Genomic DNA, 21,531 nt, shown 5'->3' with positions numbered 1-21,531 from the left:
ACTTCAGGTGGCAAGTGATGATTTGAACCTTAATACCCAGTAAATAGTTAACATCCTCCAAATGAGCAGGGTACCATGGGAGACAAATCAGCGCTCCTTGAGGTCACCTACCTGCCTGCTTTCAGCTTGGTTTCTTCCAGCTCCTTCTGGATAGCCTGGGAAGTGGAGGATACTTTGTAAACAGTTATGCATTGAGTTCATAAATCATGCCAAGTAACATAATCAATGGTGAGTCTCAGGCTTGTGGATGCTTGGGCAAGGCGTCAAGTGTGTCTGGGCCCCCGTCCGACTCAGAGTCAGAGTGCTCGGGGCAAGTGTGTTTGGGGTCCCCTGACAAGTTGAGGCCCCTCTCTTCCTGCTCTGTTCAACAATCAGGAAGTAGAAGCTGGCCCCAAGAGACCATGGGCTAATCTACTTACTCTGACTCAGTAACTCATGCTTTAGTTCAGTTCAGTGAGCACACAAGCATCTGCCATGCCTAGCTAGGTCCTATGCCTTAAGGGTGCTAAGATCTACCAAGGGTCACATGGTTGGCACTTCAGACCTACAGCAATACCCAGTTTACCAGCACACAATAGTTAGACTCTCGAACTCACGCTGACTTGATGTAAGCCATGGTCTAAGCTTTTTGGTGGAGGCTGAGTGATATCAAGGGCTCATAGGGATTCTTGAGCAGGAGGTGACTGGGTTTCAAAGCCAGCACGGCCACTTATGTTTAGCCAGGCTTGTAGTTAAGCAACAGAGTTGAAGTGCCCAGAAAACAAAACCGTAAGACATCTCTTCCAGTTGTTTTTTTTTTTTTTTTTTTTTTGGTTTTTCGAGACAGGGTTTCTCTGTGTAGCCCTGGCTGTCCTGGCACTCACTTTGTAGACCAGGCTGGCCTCGAACTCAGAAATCCGCCTGCCTCTGCCTCCCAAGTGCTGGGATTAAAGGCGTGCGCCACCACGCCCGGCTCATCTCTTCCAGTTGTACAGATCAACAGCAAGACCCTCGGGCTCCAGGCTTTTAAGAGTATTGGCTTCCAGTTGATCTTTATTTTAAAAACTGGTTTGAGCTGGTAAAAGGGCTCAGTGGGTGAAGGTACTTGTGCCAAGTTTGATGGTCTGAGTTCAGTGTTTTCTTGGAGGGCTCCAGTTATAAAGGCAGGTCCAAATACTTCAGGGCTGGGGAGAGGGTTGGGTGGATAAGGATCTAAGTTCAAAACCCCAGCATTCACGTAAAAAGCTGAGTGTGGCTGTACACATGCCAGTAACCCAATGCTCCAAGGAGTGGAGAAAGAAGGCACAGTAAAAGACCTTGTCTCAAAGAAAAAAAGGCAGAGAAACAGGGCAGGATCCCCTCCTTGTTTGTCTCCATGTGTGCACTCCCATGCATGTGTACCCACCAAGTAAACACACACACACTCATAGACACAGACACAGACACACAGACACACACACACACACACCCCAAAACAATAAATACCTCAGATTTTTCTGTCAGTTTTCTAAGAACATCTTCCAAGTTGGAGAGACGCACTTCATGGTCATGGTGGAAAGTCATGAAGTCAGTCTGAGAATGAATACAGAACGAGTGGCTGAGAGTTCAGCATCGCGTATATGCCATTAGGGCAGGCCAGTAATTCTTACTGCAGTCACAGGGTGGTGTAGCATCTTGAGGGCCTAGCCATGCCCCTGTCTCTGGCTGGAGGTCTCAAACCTGAGAGAAATCATACCAGCAGCTTCCTCTATATAGGAAGTGGGCTTCCTGATCTTCAGAGTTCTAAAATAAAACCCCTATGGGTAAAGACCCAGGGCACAGTCATCCCCCTCTATCACCTCTTACCCATATGAAATACATGGTATGTTCACACTCACTAGCAACACCCAAAAGCACCATTCACAGTAAGGTTCCATCATGTGATTAAGTCCTTGATTCAGAAGCTGACTAGGGACAGGATGATGGTGCCAAGCTGTCACCCCAGCCTTCAGGAGGCTGAGGCAGGAGGATTTTCAGTTCTAACCCAACCTTTCTGGGTTCATTAAGGCCATAATCAATGAAAGCATCAAGTGAAATAGATTTCTTTCCATGGGCACTTGCTTAGCATGAACAAGGCCCTGGATTAATTCTACCCCAGCACCACATCACAAGAAAAAAAGAAAAGATTTGTGTTATACTGTGGATAAGAAATGTCACTCAAAAGGCTTGTTGAAGGCTTGGTCCTCAGCCTGGTAGACCCAGTCACTAAGATCAGGCTACAGATGAACTTGCTACCCGCCGGGCGCTGACACCACTGGGCGGTGGTAGCAATGCTTGAAGGACTTTGATGGCAGCAGTAAGGCACCAGAGATGTGCCCAAAGGGCAGATCTTGTCCTGGTCCATCCCTCCCTTTCTGCTTCCTGGTGCCAGGAGGTGTTTTGCACTGGAGAGGCACCACATGGGCTGGGAGCAATGTGTGCAACAGGTCCAAAGGAGTTTCTGGGCCTTACCTTAGCATCAGGTGGTTCTATGGTGCCCATCTCCTGCAGGTGCTGTCCAACCATATTCTTGACCCACAGTGACAGCCCTTCCCTGCCGTCATCCACTTGGTCTACCCGTATCTGTAGTTTCTGAAGCAGGACTGTCAGCTCTGCAAGTCTCTCATCATGGTTGTGGCACTGCGCACTCAAAGAAGCTACCTTCTGCCCCATGTCACTCTCCTGAGGCCACTGGGAAGCCTTGTGATCAACCTGGGATGGAACCAGGAGGCTGAAGTCACAACCAGAGGGACACTCTAGCACATAAGGGGCTGTGGTTCGTTCCTTTTTTTTTTTTTAAATTGGTTTTTCGAGACAGGGTTTCTCTGTATAGCCCTGGCTGTCCTGGAACTCACTCTGTAGACCAGGCTGGCCTCGAACTCAGAAATTCGCCTGCCTCTGCCTCCCAAGTGCTGGGATCAAAGGCGTGTGCCACCACGCCTGGCTTCTGTGGTTCATTCTTTCTACTCTCATGTTGTGTTCACACTCATAATCAAGTGGATTATATAATCGAATGGAACATATAATTCTGCATCTGAAAAGCTATAAAACTTGTGGTGTGTACATACATACATACACATACATATTTACTTATTTTATGTGATATACATATATATGTACACATATTTATTTGTTTATTATTTTACATTTTTAGGGCTATGCATGGTGTACGCCTTTAATCCCAACACTTATGAGTCAGAGACAGGTATATAGATCTCTGTGAGTTCTAGTCCAGCCTACAAAGTGAAAGTCTGCTCAAAAATACCTTTTCCCCTAAGGCAGAATCTAAGATTGGCTGTTCACAAGTGGCCTGAAAAGCTTTAAAGAACACATGCTCATGGGAGCACCAAGACCTCTCTTGCTGGTTACCTTTGGAGGTGGGCTCGGGGGAAGAGGGCCAGGTCTATGCATGCCCTTGGAATCGTCCACCCTCTGTGCTGGCTGCATGGCCGTCCAGTTCAGCACTGGTAGTAGTGAGAAGAAGTTTCCCTGGCCCCACAGGGAGACACCAGCACCTGGGGAGGAAAGATAGCTGTATGCAAATGTACACATGCCCCAATGTATTCAGATTGTTTGATTCCAAGGTGGGCATGTGCTGGTCTCTGAAGGTCACCATGCCATGTCTTACCTAGTAAAAGTAGGAGTGGGAGGAGCAAGACAAAAACCTTGCAAATATTTCGAAGGCACCTAAGAACAGAGAGGAGACCATTAACTCTGGAAAGACAGAGGTGGCATACCATTCTGCCCACCTGTGCATACACTAACCCCCTGCTTGGCCACCTGAGAGCTACTATCTTGTACCACAAGAAAAACACAGAGGGCCTGAGGCCCTGTCCTAGGGGTAGCACCCACCTTGGTGAGCTGGTACCCAGAGAACTGCTCTAGACTAGGGTATGAGCATAGGATTTGACTGGGCCCTCCATCTATCTGTATGCTTTTACATTCATCCAGTGTACTTAACAATGGTAGCTGCCTTTTCCACCTCCATTAATTTGAAAAACCAAAATAAGAAGGTTTGTTGTAAAACATGTAACAATATATTGATGCCGACACTGCAAATGTAAACCAAGCCATTATAGAGCTTCCTACAACTGATACAGAATAGCTGCTTACCACCCCATGCAAGCATAGGCTCCAATGCTGACATGGCACACCGACCTTGACACAGGAGCCCCCAACATTGACTAAGACCTTCCCCTCAGTTTCTTACCTGGTAAGAAGAAACACATTCAGCCAAGAAATCAAAGTAACAAATTGGTACCAGCCGCTCCCTAGCCACCAGAAGGCTCCCGAGGCTGCCTTCCCTACAAGAGAAGAGAGCAAGGGTCCTCATGAAACACGCTTTAGAAGCTGCAGAGCCGGATGTCTCTGGGAAGCCACAGGCAGGAGAAGAGTGAATGCCACCAGCTACACACAGGACTAACAGAGGGAAGCGCCACTGCCATGCAGGTCAGGGTATGGATCATGCGGCCTGAGGTCCACACACCCCACACAAGATGCCATGCCCCCGAAGCAGACAGCAAGCACGTCACAGTGAGGACCTGGCAGGAAGCTCCAGCCTGGTCTAGTACATTGCTTATTGCTGCCCCAGACTCTGTGAGAGCACTAACACAGAAGCCACATAACCACCTGGAGCAGAGACAGCCAGCCAGAGCACCGACCACACGGCCTCGGCCACAGACCACCCAGCAGCTCTAGTCCTTCGAAGTGCTTGAACCAAGAGGTCACCTGTGGCAGAGAAGACATGGCAGAGGGCACTGTGAAACAGATTGTAGGGGTCAGCACATCCTGACAGCAGAATGAGCAAGGCTGCCAGTATACTCTGCTCAAACTCCCTCTTGTACTAAGCCAGGAGGACATTCACATCTTCTTGAAAAAAACCTTACTGTCCTCACTTAGACTCAGGCTGGCTTTGAACTCAGGACACAGTCAAAGATAAGTCTCCCAAGTGAACGAGCCATCATACTTGACTCACCATAGTTTTTTTGTTGTTGTTTTTAGTTTTTGGTAGGGAAGGGGGCTGTTGAGATTGGGACCCACTCTTTAGCTGTCCTGGAACACACTAGATAGACCAGGATAGTCAAGAATTCACAAGAGATCCACTTGCCTCTACTTCTCAAGTTCCCAAGTACTGGGATTAAAGGCATGTGCCACCATGCCAGCTTACCATCAATTGCTTAACAGAGAGGCAGGCAGGTACCTCTTCACTACACACTTCAGGGGGTCTAGAAGGTTCATGACCTTCTAGATGAGCGGTGCCTCAAGTGTTCGCAGTGGGAAGGTAGTAGGATACTGAAGTTGTTGGAGCAGTGGTGGCCACACCGTTGATCCTAGCACTTGGGAGGCAGAGGCAGGCCGACCTCTGAGGAGGCCAACCTCGTTTACAGAGTGAGTTCCTGGATAGCCAGGACTACACAGAGAACTGCCTCAAAAAAACAAAACTTAAACCCACCTCCACTATCCCCCACCCCACAGCCCCAGTAGACTAAAGTTTTAGAGCACCACTGGATAAGTATTAAAATGAATGGGCATTCAACACAGAGCAGAAAACCTACCACTTCCTCATGCCGGCCCCATGTGAGACAGTCTTATGTTGCCAGGTTAGCCTCTGACAATCTGCTACCTCAGCCACCTAAGTAACTGTATGTACATGCTATCAACCACATGGGTTTTTAAGTCAACTTTTCTCCATTTTCTCGAGTGATTGCTGGCAGACAGAGTTTCTCTGTGTAGCCCTGGCTGTCCTGGAACTTGCTGGCCTTACACTCAGAGCTATCCACCTGCCTCTGCCTCCCAAGTGTTGGTATTAAAGGCATGTGGCTACCATAGCCTGGCTGCTGGCTGTCACTTAATATCTGCATTTTAGCCCTCATAACAGTTAAACTATTTCAACATAACAGATAATAAAAGGTGTGGCTTTAAAAGGATTAAAAATGTTTTAAATTGTCTGGACAGATTGCTCAGCAGTTAAAGAGCACTGACTGCTCTTTCTAGAGGTCCTGAGTTCAATTCCTAGCAACCACACGACAGCTCTCAATCATCTGTAATGGGATCTGATGCTCTCTTCTGGTGTCTGAAGACAGTATACTCACATACATAAAATAAATAACTAAAAAAATCTTTAAAAAACCAAAACCAAACCAAACCAAACCAAAAACTGTTGCCTTAGAGTTGTTCCCACATAGTATCTGTTATAGTTGTCAGCAGGGCTGGAAAACACACTCTATGGGTACTTCCTGGGGCTGGGGAGTCACTATAAGAGCACTTGCCAGGGTTGGAGAGATGGCTCAGCGGTTAAGAGCACTGACTGCGCTTCCAACGGTCCTAAGTTCAATTCCCAGAAACTACATGGTGGCTCACACCTATCTCTAATGGAATCTGATGCCCTCTTCTGGTGTGTCTGAAGACAGCTACATTGTACTTAAATATATTAAATAAATTTTTTTTTAAAAAAAGAGCACTTGCCAACACAAGCATCAGTGAACCCATACTAAATAAATTCACAAAGTGCTCCAAAGGGATTCTGTACATGTTTTCTACTACTGCTGTTGAGTCAGGGTCTCACTGTATAGCCTATGCTGGCCTTGAGTGCATATAGTCCTCTTGCCTTGGCCCCTAGAGTGCTGGGATCCCAGGCTTGTGCCAACATGCCCAGCTGGTTCTCTGTACTCTAAACCACAGCTGTTGAGTTTTGGTTTTGCTTTAAATTTATTTTATGCACATGACTATACTCTCACTATCTTCAGACACACCAGAAGAGGGCACCAGATCCCATTGCAGCTGGCTGTGAGCCACCATGTGGTGCTGGGACTTGAACTCAGGACCTCTGGAAGAGCAGTCAGTGCTCTTAACTGCTGAGCCATCTCTCCAGCCCCACAGCTGTTCTTTTACTGTCACCTTCTATAGTGCTTTCTGACACTGGCAGTGTAAATAAACCAAACACAGCAGCGCTTTCAACAAGAACAAATAGAACAAGGTACAAGATATAACCTGTATAGATGCAGAGGCGCCCCGCGGCCCCTGCCACCCTGTGTGGCTGGGGCAGTTGCAAGTGGGTGGCTGTGTGTATCTCAAGGTGCTTCTTCCCCTTACAGTCATCGCCTGTGGTGTGGTGACAAGGAGTGGAGTGACAGGTTAACATGCAAACCTCAATCAGAATACTGCACAGAATGTTCGAAAACCTCGGAAACTATCACCCTAAATCACAGCAGGCCCAGTCTGGGGATGACTCACTGCCAGTACTGAGAGCTGGTGGCAGCCAGACCAGCCATGCCAGTGAAGCCATAAGCTAGGGTGGGCTGGAGGCCCAGTATTACAATGGAGCTGGGGTCCTCCAAGACCAGCACCATCTTGAAAGAGGAAGCTGTACTCACACAGGGACGCCCCGTCCACTCTGGAAAGTTCTCCGGCAGTCATCCTCCCACAGTGACCGAGATGGGCTGCAACACATGCAGAAGGGGCTTAGGAAGCTCACAGTCAGCTTGAGGGCCAGATGCCCTATAAAGCCAGTGTGACCAGAGACCATGCCTCAGGAGTGTCAGAGATGCTGATGGCTCTCACCACACAGGTGACCACAGGCACCAGGAAAACCAGAAAGCTGCAGGCTGTTAATATGCATTAGCAATCACAGGGGAAGACAGGCTTCCCTAAAAGTTTTCTCAAGTGGGATTCTAAATGTCATGCAAATGAACTGGTTTTGCTTAACATTAATAAGCAAAAGTCAAAGTTGAGTTCATTAACTTTCTTTATTTTATTTTTAGCTATGTTTTTTTTTTTTTTTTTTTTTTTTTTGGTTTTTCGAGACAGGGTTTTTCTGTATAGCTCTGGCTGTCCTGGACCTCACTTTGTAGACCAGGCTGGCCTCGAACTCAGAAATCCGCCTGCCTCTGCCTCCCGAGTGCTGGGACTAAAGGCGTGCGCCACCACGCCCGGCTTATTTTTAGCTATGTTTTTAATTACATGTACATTCATGCAGGTACACCCGAAGGCCAGAAGAGGGTCTCAGATCCTGATACTGGAATTACAGGTGGGTACACACCTCCAATGTGGGTGTGGAGACCCAAACTCAGGTTCTCCACAGGAGCAACAAGTGTTCTTTTTTTCTTTCTTTTTTTTAGATTTTATTTATTTAGTTTTTATATATATGACGAGTACACTGTAGCTGTCTTCAGAGACACCAGAAGAAGGCATCAGATCCCATTACAGATGGTTGTGAGCCACCATGTGGTTGCTGGGAATTGAACTCAGGACCTCTGGAAGAGCAGTGAATGCTCTTAACCGCTGAGCCATCTCTCCAGCCCCGCAACAAGTGTTCTTAACTGCTGAGCCAGCCCTCTAGCCCCCATACCTACTTTTTTAAAAACGTAAAGCCATTAGAATCTGTAGGAGAGAAACAACTTCACAAAGTTGTCTTTTGAACTCCATGAGTATTTATGCATACAATAATAAAATTCTAAAGCCTAAATCCTGACCCATTTTCAGGAAGCTGAACTGTACACAGGCCATATCAACACTTGACAAGCTCCCACAAGAAGAAGAGCCATAGAAACCAGATGAGAGAGCAGCATGGAGCCCGCAGAAGATGCAGAAGAGCCTCAGAAGAAGCAGGGCTTTCTCCACCTTGAAAGCATGATTCAGTGGAGAAAGGAGAAAAAAAAATATTTAAATACCTTCTGACTCATGGCTCTTTGTCTCATAGCTCTGTGATTCATAAGCTCTGGATTCATAGCCTTTCAATTTGTAAGTTTCTGATTCAAAATTGAGCTTCATTAAAACCACTTGGAAAAGTTGAACTATAAATGATGCAAAGGATGAGGAGGTGGACTTGGCCAGCCACAGAGTCCTATCCAGGTAAAAGGACACTCCGCCTAGTGGAAAACCATGAACACACGTCACTTCTTCTCATATACTTGTTTACCCAATGAACCAGATGGCCAAACTTTTAAGAAAAGCCAAGTTGCAAAGCATTTTAAAACTGGACACTTGGGAAGAGACCACCTGAGAACATCAACCAGAGAGCCAGCTGGAGACGGAGAGGAAGCGCTGTGGTGGCCTCTCCATAACTGAGATCTCAGGCACAGCAGCTGAGCACTTCCAGTCCGACCCAGTGAGGACGCTGAGCCATGGAGGCACACACTGACAGCTCCCTGGATCCTGCCCTGCTGGGCTCCAGAAGGCTTTCTGTGAACCTAGTATGCGGAGGGAAATGCTGTAAACCATGTCTTCAAAACTGATCTTGGTTGTTGGGCAGTGGTGGCGCATGCCTTTAATCCCAGCACTCAAGAGGCAGAGGCAGGCAGATTTCTGAGTTTGAGGCCAGCATGGTCTACAGAGTGAGTTCCAGGACAGCCAGGATTATACAGAGAAAGCCTATCTCAAAAACAAACAAACAAACAAACAAAACGAACAAACAAAAAACCCTGTTCTTGGAAAATGGCTTTTTCACAGAGTATGGAGCACACTGGGAACAGTGGTGGCTGGCCATCCCTTTGGCATCTGAGGGGCACTGGAGACCCACGGACCACGAAGTACTTCTTCCACTTTCTCCCAAGGCCAGATATGCTCAGTATGTTCAAAAGTTGAGTAGAAGGCCATCATGAAATCAGTGAGTCTGAGTGGTGTGATTTGAAAGAAAATACTACAACTTTAAATTTTCAAAGAGTGCTGGAGAAACAGCTCAGCAGGAAGGAGCCCTTCCAGAGGACCCAGATCAGCTCATGGCCGCCCATAATTCCAGTCCCAGGAGATTCAACCTTTTTTGACCTCTGCAGGGCACTGCTCACACATGGTACACAAACACATATGCAGGCAAAACACCTATACATGTAAAGTAATAATAAATTTTATTATGATTAATCTTAGTTTGTTTTTTTTCCCCCAAAAGAATAGTGAAAGAGCTATTTTCCAGTCTGAACACTGTACTGCAAAATCACAAAGCTGGGCAGTAAGCCCAAGGTCAAGAGGCTCCCCCGGCCACCTGTGCACATGCCCTCCCAGGCTGGAGGGATGCTAGAGACATGCTTGGTGGCTTCCTAGATAATCAGACACTCACCACACTGCTGAGATGTGAGCAAGAAAAAAAATGTTGAGTTGGCAAGAATAGGAGGGTGCCAAGGCTGGAGCCATGTGGCAGAGCATGTGTTTGGCATATACAAGGCCTTGGGCTCAATCCCCAGGACCAAAAAGTAAAAGAAGGGAAGGAACCCTTATCTGCTGCAGGGAGAGCAAGGTAGGCCAGCCTTTATCAAAGGCAGCTAGAAGAATTTTTTTTTAAAGATTTATTTATTTATTATATCCAAGTACACTGTAGCTGTCCTCAGACACACCAGAAGAGGGAGTCAGATTTCATTACGGATGGTTGTGAGCCACCATGTGGTTGCTGGAATTTGATCTCAGGACCTTCGGAAGAACGGAAGAACAGTCAGTGCTCTTAACCACTGAGCCGTCTCTCCAGCCCTAGAAGGAGAGTATCCTGAAACAACACACTCAGCACAGGCACCAAACCATCCCAATTAGCACACAAACTCTTAAAGCTGCACACTCAGTGTACAGGCTACACTGTGGGGCCACACAGTGGTCTTTCTGTTACAAGTTTCGTCTTGCTAAGTAGAAGCAGAAGCTGCTGGAGGGCTGAACTACGAAGCCTACACCAGCACCGCCTGCCACTGACTGGGACAGTACAGCACTGTCCAGGGCAGTGTGGTGACAGGGATACCTGTTCGCCCGACCCCTGCCCTGTCAGCTGTGCTCAGCTGTGCAAAGGAAGCTGCTGGGAACATCTGAGGTGAGCCCTGACTCAGTGAGAGCTCAGTGATGCAAGGTCAGGGGGAGGCACCAAGTTCATTGTGGCTCTCACACTCACATATAAGAAAGAAAAGCAGTGTCACTTGGTCCAGTCACCTGTCTCTTCCATTTCTATGATTCTCCCTGTGTGACATTAATGCTAAAGTGCTGACAAAGCCTTGAACACAAGAACAGGCCTGTAGTAACAGAATAAACTAGACACGAGCAATAAGGACTGAATTTTCAATGCTGCTCCTGGTCTTCCTGTGACACTCATGGGTGAGGAAGGCCCAGCACCACGCCTGGAACACAGAAAGGTCTATCAATGTTTAGGAGAAAGTTCAAGCAGTCCAAATCAACCTGCCTGCTCAGCCACTTGTGATAACCTCTATACCAGGTAGAAAGGTCAAGACGCTGGCACCCACCTCTATCATGTTCAATGATCTGATGACACCACCCAGGTGCCAGGCTCCGTGTTGCCCTCCCAGAGCACCTGTCTCATAGCATCACACCAGAGCTCTCACTCTCAGCAGCATCAACTTCTGGTGCTCTAGCTACTTGAGTATCTGGGCTGTACTGGGTGACACAGAGAAGCGCCCCAGTAAGAAGCCACAGGAGTGGGAACTTGCCTTTGTTCATGTCAAGTCCAAATTTACCAAATCTGAACTACTTCCAGGCACAAAAAAACTAACCACAGAACCACAAACTGGGAAGCGACGAGTAGGACAGAGTTAATGTGAGCCTATTCAACGCTGTGAGAATACCGAGTTCAACTCTGTAAGGCAAACAGTGCAAGACACCAAGGCCTGTGCTGGGGATGGAATGCAGAGCTTGGCACGTACGAGGCAAACACTATACTGTGAGCCACATCCTTGGCCCGTAGTCAGATTTACAAGAAAAGAATGAGCGGGGCCAACCTTTTTACTAACTACAGAAGCAGAAGACTTACGTGGTTTGAGAGTCCTATCTCTGGAGTACACTCTGGAGGTGGTCCCATGGATGGCAGAGTGGGCTGTGAGTGCGTCAGTGCGCTCTGAGAGCATCCTGCAGTCACGGCAGGTGTATCCATTGCTGCTTGCCACCTCTGCTGCCAATTCACCATTTCCCTGAGTGGCAGCTTTATTTCCACCTGAGGTTTTCAAAGGAGTAATGAAAGCTGTTGATCACTATCTACAGATTACGTAGCCATGGCTTCTAGTTTAAAAAGTTTACAAAGTACCAAAGTAATTACCTTTAAGGTCACCATCATCATCGAGACCTGAAACATACACACACACATTACACTGAGAAATACAACCAACCCCACCACAATTGTACCCGGTGATAGGCCAATGCTATGCTGTGGCACTGTTGTGGTCTATTTCCAAGATGCTTGGTACTCCTGTCACCTAAAGGCAGTGGCATGGAGAGCTGTACACTCCAGCACATTCTGGCCCACAAGGACAGACAAGGGGGAAGATCTAGCTAGCTTTATGGAAACTCTAGGGGTTTTGTTTTTTTTTTTTCCTTAGTTTTTTGAGACAGGGTTTCTCTGTGTAGCCCTAGCTGTCCAGGAACTCACTCTGTAGACCAGGGAGGCTTTGAACTCAAAGAGCTCTTCCTGTCTCTGCCTCCTGAGAGCTGGGATTATAGGTGTGCACCATTGTCCAAAGCTTCTGGGTTTCTAACTTACAGCATGTCTGGCCCTGGGCCCAAGAAAGGCTCCCTGACTGAGCAAAGCAGAGGCATCACGGAGTGAAGCACTCAGGACTTCTAGAACTAAGTTGGCTCTTCCAACTCCCCCAGTAGAGCAAGGAGAACATAAGCTGAACTTAGCAGGCAGCTCTGTGAGTCAGCGGAGGAGCTGTGTGTCTGTGTGCACAGCTTTGGTAACATGGCACAGGTCACCTTGAGGGTTCAGATGTCTCTATATCTGAGCTCGGGCATAGCCTCTTGCCTTCCAACATTGATTGTTTTACAGTAAGTCCTTTGTTTTTTGAAAAAGGGTTTTCTGGGGCTCAGGCTGGCCTTGAACTCACTATGTAGCTTAGGATTGGCTTGAACTTCTGATTCTCCTGCCTCCACATCTGGGGTGTTTGGATTATAGGAATCCACAGCCATGACCAACTTATACTAAGTATTTTCTAATGACTCAAACGTATCTTCCCTGTCTAGTTGCCTAGTGTTTTCTAGAACATACCAGGATTTTATAACAAATTTAAGTGTGCCATATTAAGAATGGCTGTAAGACTGCTGCCTGCTTATTTATTTAATCAGCCATGTTTCAGAGAACAGTACTACCAGCTCACCTAAGCCACTGAGGCAGCAGATGAAGGCAGCATCCACATCTCCCTGGAGACCCTGACCTCACTGGCTCCCTCCCAGAACAAGTGCAGACACAGCCACACTGGGGATGAGGATGTCTGCGTCTCTAGTGACTAACCCCAGAAGTGGTCCACTTTGGTCTGCTCACGAATCAGGGACTCATCTAGCACAGGGTGCCGCAGCACCGTGGCACTCCGCAGGCTGCAAGAGCTGTCGTGGCTTGTGCTTGAGGACAAGCCCTTCCCTGACAGGTGGTTGATACTAAAAGCTGGCTTGCTTGCACTTCTTCTCTGTTTGACTGTCCTACAAAGAAGAAACACATTTTTAGACTTTGCTTAGAAAATACAGAATCATTAGATTTTTACTAACATAAAATTTGTGCCAGGGAACATACACAACTTTTTAGGACAAGTCATTTTCTTATGCTGTGTCTGGTACAATCTAAACATTCATTAATCTCAAAAAGGAATTTTTTTTAAGCTGGAGTCATTCTAAAAAAAGACTAAGAACTTGTTCTAAAACTATAAACACAAAATAATTTCAGACTATTTCTGGGCCTGACAACCCAACATTGGCTCAAACTTGAAATAACCTGAAAATAAAAAATGACTTAGGAGTTAAACAAATGCTGGAGCTCATACATTTAAGCACACCACCTCCTTTTCTGACCAAGAAAGAGCAAGCACACCAACAGCCCTACTGCTTTCTGCATCTAGCTGTCAGCAGGCACAGCAAAGGTGATGGTTAACTGAAGGAACTTCTGCCTTTACTCTCATCACACAACAGAGCAGCCCAAAAGCAAATGACAACTACATGTGGTGGCACTTGTCTAACTCCAGCCATCAGGAGACAGAGGTAACCAGAACTCTGTGAGTTCTGGCCAGCCCTGGTTATGGTAAGACTCTGTCTCAAAGCAAGCAAGCAAACAAACAAACAAACAACAACAACAAATCCAAATGTCCTCTAAGTATCTTGCATCAAGTGACTTGAGTAGGTACACATAGGACAAAGGCACCCAAGCCAACCTCCTCCAGGAAACTGGTGTGATAAAGGTCAGTACAAATATATACCATAGTCATTGCTCTGGTCTCTTGTCTGAGGGACTGTAGCTTCGGGACACCTCCACACCTCTGGGTGGCCTGACAGAAGCTGTGCTTGGGAGTCAGCTACTACAACTCAATAGCCTGACATTTTCCCTTACAGCCTGCAGGTCTCAGGCTGGAGCACATTACCCACAGGGCCCCAGGTAGTGTGAACAAAGTGCCAGCAAGCTCCAAGGTAATGCAATTTTCATATGAGCAAAAGAAACTAAATTAATAAATAAACTTCTATTTAATCTCAAAAAGGTACAGATGGTGAGAACTTCTGCCATCAGCTACAGTGAAGACAAGGCATGAAAGGAATAGAGATGCCCCTTCTTAGAATTGGGAACAAAACACCCATGGAAGGAGTTACAGAGACAAAGTTCGTAGCTGTGACAAAAGGATGGACTATCTAGAGACTGCCATATCCAGGGATCCACCCCATAATCAGCTTCCAAACGCTGACACCATTGCATACACTAGCAAGATTTTGCTGAAAGGACCCAGATATAGCTGTCTCTAGTGAGACTATGCCGGGGCCTAGCAAACACATAAGTGGATGCCCACAGTCAGCTATTGGATGGATCACAGGGCTCCCAATGGAGAAGCTAGAGAAAGTACCCAATAGGGATCTGCAACCCTATTGTTGGAACAACAATATGAACTAACCAGTACCTCGGAGCTCTTGTCTCTAGCTGCATATGTATCAAAAGATGGCCTAGTCGGCCATCACTGGAAAGAGAGGCCCATTGGACACACAAACTTCATATGACCCAGTACAGGGAAACGCCAGGGTCAAAAAATGGGACTGGGTGGGTAGGGAAGTCGGGGGGAGGGTATGGGGGACTCTTGGGAGAGCACTGGAAATGTAATTGAGGAAAATACGTAATAAAAAAAAAAAAAAAAGGAATAGAGACAAAATGCACTGGCCATCCAACTGTGCGTGCATAGGTACCCAGCTCCCACATGTCACGGACAGGCTTGAGTTGGCTATGACAGATCAGCAGCACAGACCCAGCAAGGCTCCACTCCTCTCCATTTGGTAGGCACTGAAGCTCAGCTCATGCCAGGAGGACTATGACCATGAGAAGTGCATCTGTATTGCCATCTCACGCATATTACCATCAGCTCCACTATGCAGGTAGACAGCAAATACTTGGAGTACTCCAGAACAAATTCAGTCAGTTCATAGGGCAGATCTGCACATGTGTGCACAAACAATTCCAGGGGAAGAGCTTGACCTGACAATCTGAAAAGCCGGGTTGGGGGGGGGGGGGGGGTGACAGCTGTGAAGACAAGCCACATAATACTCACCTGGTTTCTCTCCCCTTGGCGAGGGTGGCCCTGCTGGTGCTAATGTGCGAGTCAATGGCCTGGCTGTCCCCACTGCTGTATGAAGCTGTTGTGGCCAGACGCAAGCTTCGGCGGGACATCCTTGGAGAGTCAAATACAGGTTCCAACTTGTGCTCAGTTTCAAAATCCAGAGCATCCGAAGAGTAACTAGAACTGGAAGAAGACATGGCTAGAGGAAGCACTGGCCGCCAGCCAGGCAAGGAGTCACAACAGTCCTTAGTTATAGCTTCACTGCACTGCAAGGACAGGTATCAGTCAGGTAAGCAGCTGCGCATGCGCCTTTGCCAACCTCCTTCACCTGCAGACCCAGACTGGCAGGCCTGGAACTTTGGCTGAGAACAGTTATTTGAGGCAGGCCAAGACTGTTAGAATGGGAATGGTGTCTGTGTATCATGATAAAATCAGAGCACCCGTATAAACAGACACCAGGCCCAATGGAGCAACTAACAAGACAGTGACACTGCAGAGACTAAAAGAGAATTTAGTAGTATGTTCTTGAGAAGAAAATGGAAAGCCCTAGAGCACACACTTCATAAACTGAAGCTAGATTAAAAGAAAACCCCTCTGAGTCATGGGAAAGCCTGTTACTTCCAATGCCTCCCTCGCAGTTGTCAGCTCAGTGCAGTGGACAGAATGTATTTTCACTCTGAGTGATACCCAGTTTGTTTAGGCCAGAAGCCAGCTGGCTGCCCACTCAGGTACTCTTGGGTTAAGACTATGCTACCCCCATCAGCAGCACCCATCTTCATCAAGACACAAGGAACCTAGTACCACTGGAGAAGAAGCTGCAGTGATGAGGGTGACGACCAATAAGCATGAGGCAGCTAGGGGGAAGAGGGGAAGAGGCAGAAGAGTGTTGTCGGTTGGACACCTCATGAGAACAAAGTAGGTGAGGGAACAGCAGACACCTTGGGGAACACTCCTTTATGGGCAACCTTAGCAGCCATGAGGTTCGAGGCTTTCAAGCCTTATGTCCTGTTAACACAGGGCTCTGTAGCCTTGAGGGTCTGGGTGATGTAAGACCTTAGAGATGGAATGAATACCAAGCCAGCCTGGTAAGCACCACTAGTCAGACTCCTCAGAAGGCGATACAATTGGCTTCAGCAGGCATGGACTTTAGGATACTCTGGTGTACCAGATTAAAGGCCAAGTCAGGATGAGATAGGAGCTGACAGCATGTGTTCAATGAAAACACTAGCTAGCTAGTTTCAGTGAACCCTAAAATCAGACAACTTCCTTCTAGCAAAGCACTGTATATAATTATGGCTTTAGTTTACAAAGATTATATTTTACATCAGAATTAATCTTGCAGATATAGACCAGAACTGTGATAGTTTGACTAAGAATGGCTTGCATAGTCTCATATACAATGCTTAGTCACCATGGAGTAGAGCTATTTGAGAAGGAATAGGAAGAATGGCTCTGTTGATGGAATAATCCCCTGAAATTGTACACAAGTCTCTGATTAAATGCTTGTGTTTTTAAGAGCTGCTTTGGTCACTGTGTCTCTTTACAGCCACAGAACAGTGACTAAGGTTCCCCTTCCTCAATACACATTCACCCTCAGATTCTAGCTGCTGGGTAAGGGAGTCTCACAGCTCAGGGAGTGTTTGATCCTGTGGTATGGTAGGAAGAGCACAGGCTATCTGCTGCTATTCTGTATGCAAAGGACCAGACTGTCCTGCAAGAGACACACGGAAGGCTAAGAGAAAACAGAAACTGCCCCACTCACACTGCTTACTATGGGCTGGATACGAAATGACGCCACAGGCAGGGTATGCGGATAAAGGCTTCGTCTCTAGCTGCAGGAGCTGATCTGAAGCATTCTGGAAACAATAGGTAGGGCCTGAGACTGTGCCTTTCAAAGTTATGCTTGGTCTCCAATTATTTCCATGTTCTCTGTCCTGGTTCATCAATGAGGTAAGCAACTCAGCTCCATCACACATCCCATGGTCCAGAATCAACAGCCAAGGACCACAGCCTGAGACCCGCAAAACTGTGAGTCCAATTACACCTTCCTCAAAGGCTTCTGCCCCGTATTTTCCCACTGATGAGAAGGTTGACACACTGTTCTACAAAGAAACTCACATAAGTCTCTACATAACACATAAGCTCAGAAGTGTTTAGAAGGTTCTCACATGTTCTCTGTGTGCTGGGCAATGAAGAATTCGAAATCTTGATAGCACAGCAGTGTCTGGGACAGAGATACAAACAGAAAGGGAAGAAAGAGTGGACCAGCTACCCTACTGACCTCCAAATGAAGAACTGGACTTGACAGTTTCCAGGTCTCTATTGTTTATCTGCTGTATCCCCAGTTCTGTAGGAACTGTAGTTTAGTGTGTCACCAGCTACCCAAGTTGTCCAGGCTATTAGGTTAGGGTAATAACCTAGATAAGGACACCCAGAGCCAGATGCAGGAGGGACCCTGCACCCCACTCCAGGCAGCATAAACCCCTAAATCCTGAAGCATTTTTAGTAGCTGTGTTTACGGGCTCCATCCAGGACAGGAAGAACAAAGTGGCAGATGAAGACACAGACCCTAGTTATAAGTCTCAAAGACTATCGTGAGAAAAGTAACAGCTCTTACAGACCCACTGTTCAAGAACTTAGTTATTAGAAAAAAAATTAAATTTTACATTGAGCAGGGGTGGGGCTGGCATGGTTTGTATGTGCAGGTCAGAGGACAACTTTGAGCAACAATTCTCTCTTCCCATCATCTGTTTCCCAGGGACTGGAGTCAGTTCATTGGACTTAGTAGTAATATGTGATTTAACCCATTAAGCCTGTGGTGTCCATAGACCCTCGAATTCACTTTGTAGCCTAGGCAAGTCTCTAACCTACTGTCTCTGCTCTATTGAGTGGCAGCTGCAGTCACAGACACACACAGACACACAGACACACAGACACACACACACACACACACACACAGAGTTCCTCAAAGAGGGAAGCCTGACACACACCCTTCCTTCCTTCCTTCCTTCCTGCCGTAGCAACTAGCGTCCTGAAGCCATGTCCTGTGCCCTATACTGAGTCCCTCCCAGCCTCCGGGGACCCTTCCTTATTAGTCACATCTTTCACTCTCCACACTTTAGGTTCTCCTGTGGGTCCTACCACAGCATCCAGACTCTTATCAGGGCCCTGACGGGAAAAGTAACAAATATACTTAGCCACATCGTGCCCCAGTCCAGCAGAGCAACTCATCCCTGAGGCCCTGGCTTCAAGCAGCTGACTCAGTGTTCAGTCCCACCACTGGGCTTTCTATGTATTTGGCCTGCTACAGCCTCCTGGCTCCCAGGCACACTGAGGCTGGCTAACTGCAGTCACCTCACACCCTGTAGGCAGCCTCCCTCCCTCCCTCCTCCCAGAGAGAAAGTAGGACTATCTACAGAGCATACAGTTCAAGGCCAGAGAGCTTCTGGGAGAGGTTTCCTCTCTGAGGGAGGCAAAGGCAGCTGCTGTGACCCTTTGAGCAGCTGACTGGGCTGACAACAGGTGGGTCCAAGAACACAAGCCATCTCAATCCTCCAAGAGGAGCCTCAAGTCTTCTCTAGACAATGACACAAAACTCTATCACAGCACTAGGCATGGAGCCATGCCAGTCTAACAACACATAACTGAACTGCAGCACAGCCTCATGAGATCCTCTCAACAAATAAAATCAGCAGCTGCAGAGATAAATCCGTTAGTAAAGTGCTTGGAATACAAGCGGCAGTTCAATCCCCAGCACCCACAAAAAGTAAGAATAGGTAGCCTGTGAGTGTAACCCCAGTACCAGGCAGATCCCTGCCAGCCAGCCTACCTCAGTCAGTGAGTCTCAGGTTAGGATCCTGTCTCAAAAATAAGGTAGAGCCAGGCATGGTGGCACACACCTTTAATCCCAGCACTTGGGAGGCAGAGGCAGGCAGATTTCTGAGTTCGAGGCCAGCTTGGTTTACAAAGTGAGTTCCAGGACAGCCAGGGCTACACAGAGAAACCCTGTCTTGACTCCTGAGATTGATATCTGGCCTCAATCAACACACATACACACCCCTCTCCTCCTGTCTATGTTCACACACAAATATGAAAACAGAGATGTGTGTGCATATAGAGAAACAGTAAGTGCTCAATGTTGTAGGGCTAACACCACTTTACAGGAAATACTGGTAGACTCAAGAAAGAAAGAAGCTATCCAAACACAAGGTGAGGATCCTCTTTTAAAAAAACTCACTATAAACACAAAAAGAATCTGGGAACCTATTTATTTATTTAAAATAGGGTCTGAATTACCCTGGAACTCTCTATAAGCCAGGCTGGAATGTATGTATGTATGTATGTATGTATGTATGTATGTATGTATGTATGTATGTATTTAGAGATAGGGTCTGAATTACCCTGGAACTCTCTATAGGCCAGGCTGGCCTCGAACAGAGTTCCACCTGCCTGTGCCTCTTGGGTGCTTAAGTTAAAGGCCTATGTCACCACATTCCATCAAAACTGGTATCTGACTAGTATTCAGTGTAAACCAGTGGAGGCAAGAGAGAGCCAATGTCACTGAAAAATGGAGCTGGTACAAAATAGAGCTCCAAAATCTGATGGTAGATGGCATTTTCTGAGAGGAAGACATTTTAATTAAACCCATGGAGTGTGTGGATAGTCGCTGAGCTGGCTGAGAACTGAGATCGGAAAGTTGCTGAACCAGCGCTGGAATGGGTTAGCAGGTGTTCCTGGAGGAAAGCAGGGTGCAGCTGCTCTGTCTCCTGTTACACTGAGCATCTGGCTGGGGAGCATAAGCCATCAGAAAAGCTAGGACCAGGAGCCTGGAGCTGTACCCACAGAACCCTGTGCCCAGCATCTCTGCCAGTCCAGCTCCACTGTCCCAACCCTGCTCTCATGCCTGGCTCCTGCTGTTCATGGCCTAAGGCATGCTTACTTACTTTTAGGGCCCAGTTACTACCCACTGGTAACTGGCTCAGAACTCCAGTCATATGTCTCTCCTGACTGTCAATCCTACCCACCCCAAAGAGCCAACTAAGGTTGGGAAGACTAATGGCTCTCACTGACCACCCACCCACCTTAGTATCCCTAGACAGGTCTGGCCTACTCAGTCCTATGTACTTTAAGCACATCTCTATAGATTACAATCCTCAGTTGGACTCTAGTCTACATACCTAACACGTTGCCATCACAGGCTCCACAAGCCTAACTGAGCAAATACTGCAAACCTCACTGCAGGCCACATGGATTCTTCAGCACTGTACTTAAAATAGGTCATAAAGGCTAAAAATAAGTCATCAAGAATAACTGTTTCTATGTTCCCAGACAGGCTCAGAAGTCACCTGTGCTGGCCACTCATTTACTTCTGACATACTACAGGCTCCAGGCTAAAACATTATTGGCCTCAAACATGGGCTATGTGGCTATCAGGTGGGGACAACCTGTCTGAAAACATAAGATTGCGTGCGCCCAGCAAGTGCAACTTGACTGAGGATGGAAATGGAAAACAGAGTAGTCACACTCGCAGCTGACCACTGCTGTCTAAAAGCGTCCTCTTGGGGCCAGTTCAGGAGAAAAGGGTTCTCTACATGCCGTCAAAGCCATGACAGCCTGTCCATAATCCCAGTGCTCAGGAAGTGGAGATCCCAGGAACAAAGCGGCTAGCTAGACGGACCAACCAAACATGGTGAACTCTGAACTCAGCGAGATCTCACACGAATAAAAAAGGTAAGAACAAAGATACCCACTTGTCCATCTCTACCCTCCACACACACACACTGCATACTCACACACATGCCCACACACATGTGCACACACACACACACACACAGAGTTTTATTTTTAAATATTTTCTGATTTCCTTTAGGTTTTCTTGTGGATTCACCTGCATAGGGGGAACCATTGAAGAACTCAGCACATATATCTCACAGGCCTCCCACATCTTGCTAGGCACCCAATTTTCCGGCCTGCCAGGCATGCCCTAACCTAGTAGTACAACTGATTCTCCTTAGCATACAGGACAGCTTGGAGGAGGCAAACT

General features: G+C 47.2%; 1 protein-coding gene across 15 annotated transcripts in view; it reads right to left on the bottom strand.

The window, feature by feature from the left end:
* Nucleotides 1–21,531, bottom strand: part of Sun1 (Sad1 and UNC84 domain containing 1) — a 47,405-nt gene that overhangs the window by 11,281 nt on the left and 14,593 nt on the right. For 4 of the 15 annotated variants that reach the window (XM_085837378.1, XM_085837380.1, XM_085837379.1 and 1 more), the window contains exons 3-16: nt 15,480–15,671; nt 13,202–13,386; nt 12,011–12,037; nt 11,729–11,908; nt 8,667–8,864; nt 7,371–7,436; nt 6,988–7,098; nt 4,624–4,725; nt 4,208–4,301; nt 3,626–3,684; nt 3,367–3,512; nt 2,470–2,709; nt 1,465–1,551; nt 112–155 (exon numbers count right to left, since the gene is read on the bottom strand). In XM_085837378.1, the coding sequence (XP_085693504.1) occupies nt 112–155; nt 1,465–1,551; nt 2,470–2,709; nt 3,367–3,512; nt 3,626–3,684; nt 4,208–4,301; nt 4,624–4,725; nt 6,988–7,098; nt 7,371–7,436; nt 8,667–8,864; nt 11,729–11,908; nt 12,011–12,037; nt 13,202–13,386; nt 15,480–15,671 (1,731 nt within the window). Of the gene's footprint in view, nt 1–111; nt 156–1,464; nt 1,552–2,469; nt 2,710–3,366; nt 3,513–3,625; nt 3,685–4,207; nt 4,302–4,623; nt 4,726–6,987; nt 7,099–7,370; nt 7,437–8,666; nt 8,865–11,728; nt 11,909–12,010; nt 12,038–13,201; nt 13,387–15,479; nt 15,672–20,665; nt 20,688–21,531 lie in introns of those variants that run through there. The other 11 variants (XM_085837382.1, XM_021162064.3, XM_085837381.1 and 8 more) reach the window with 11 other exon arrangements.

Source organism: Mus caroli, unplaced genomic scaffold, assembly GCF_978045245.1.
Source record: "Mus caroli unplaced genomic scaffold, Mus_caroli_1 scaffold_4, whole genome shotgun sequence".
NCBI lineage: Eukaryota > Metazoa > Chordata > Mammalia > Rodentia > Muridae > Mus > Mus caroli.
Note: the sequence above shows the minus strand (reverse complement) of the source record. Positions and strands in the feature narration are given on the sequence as shown.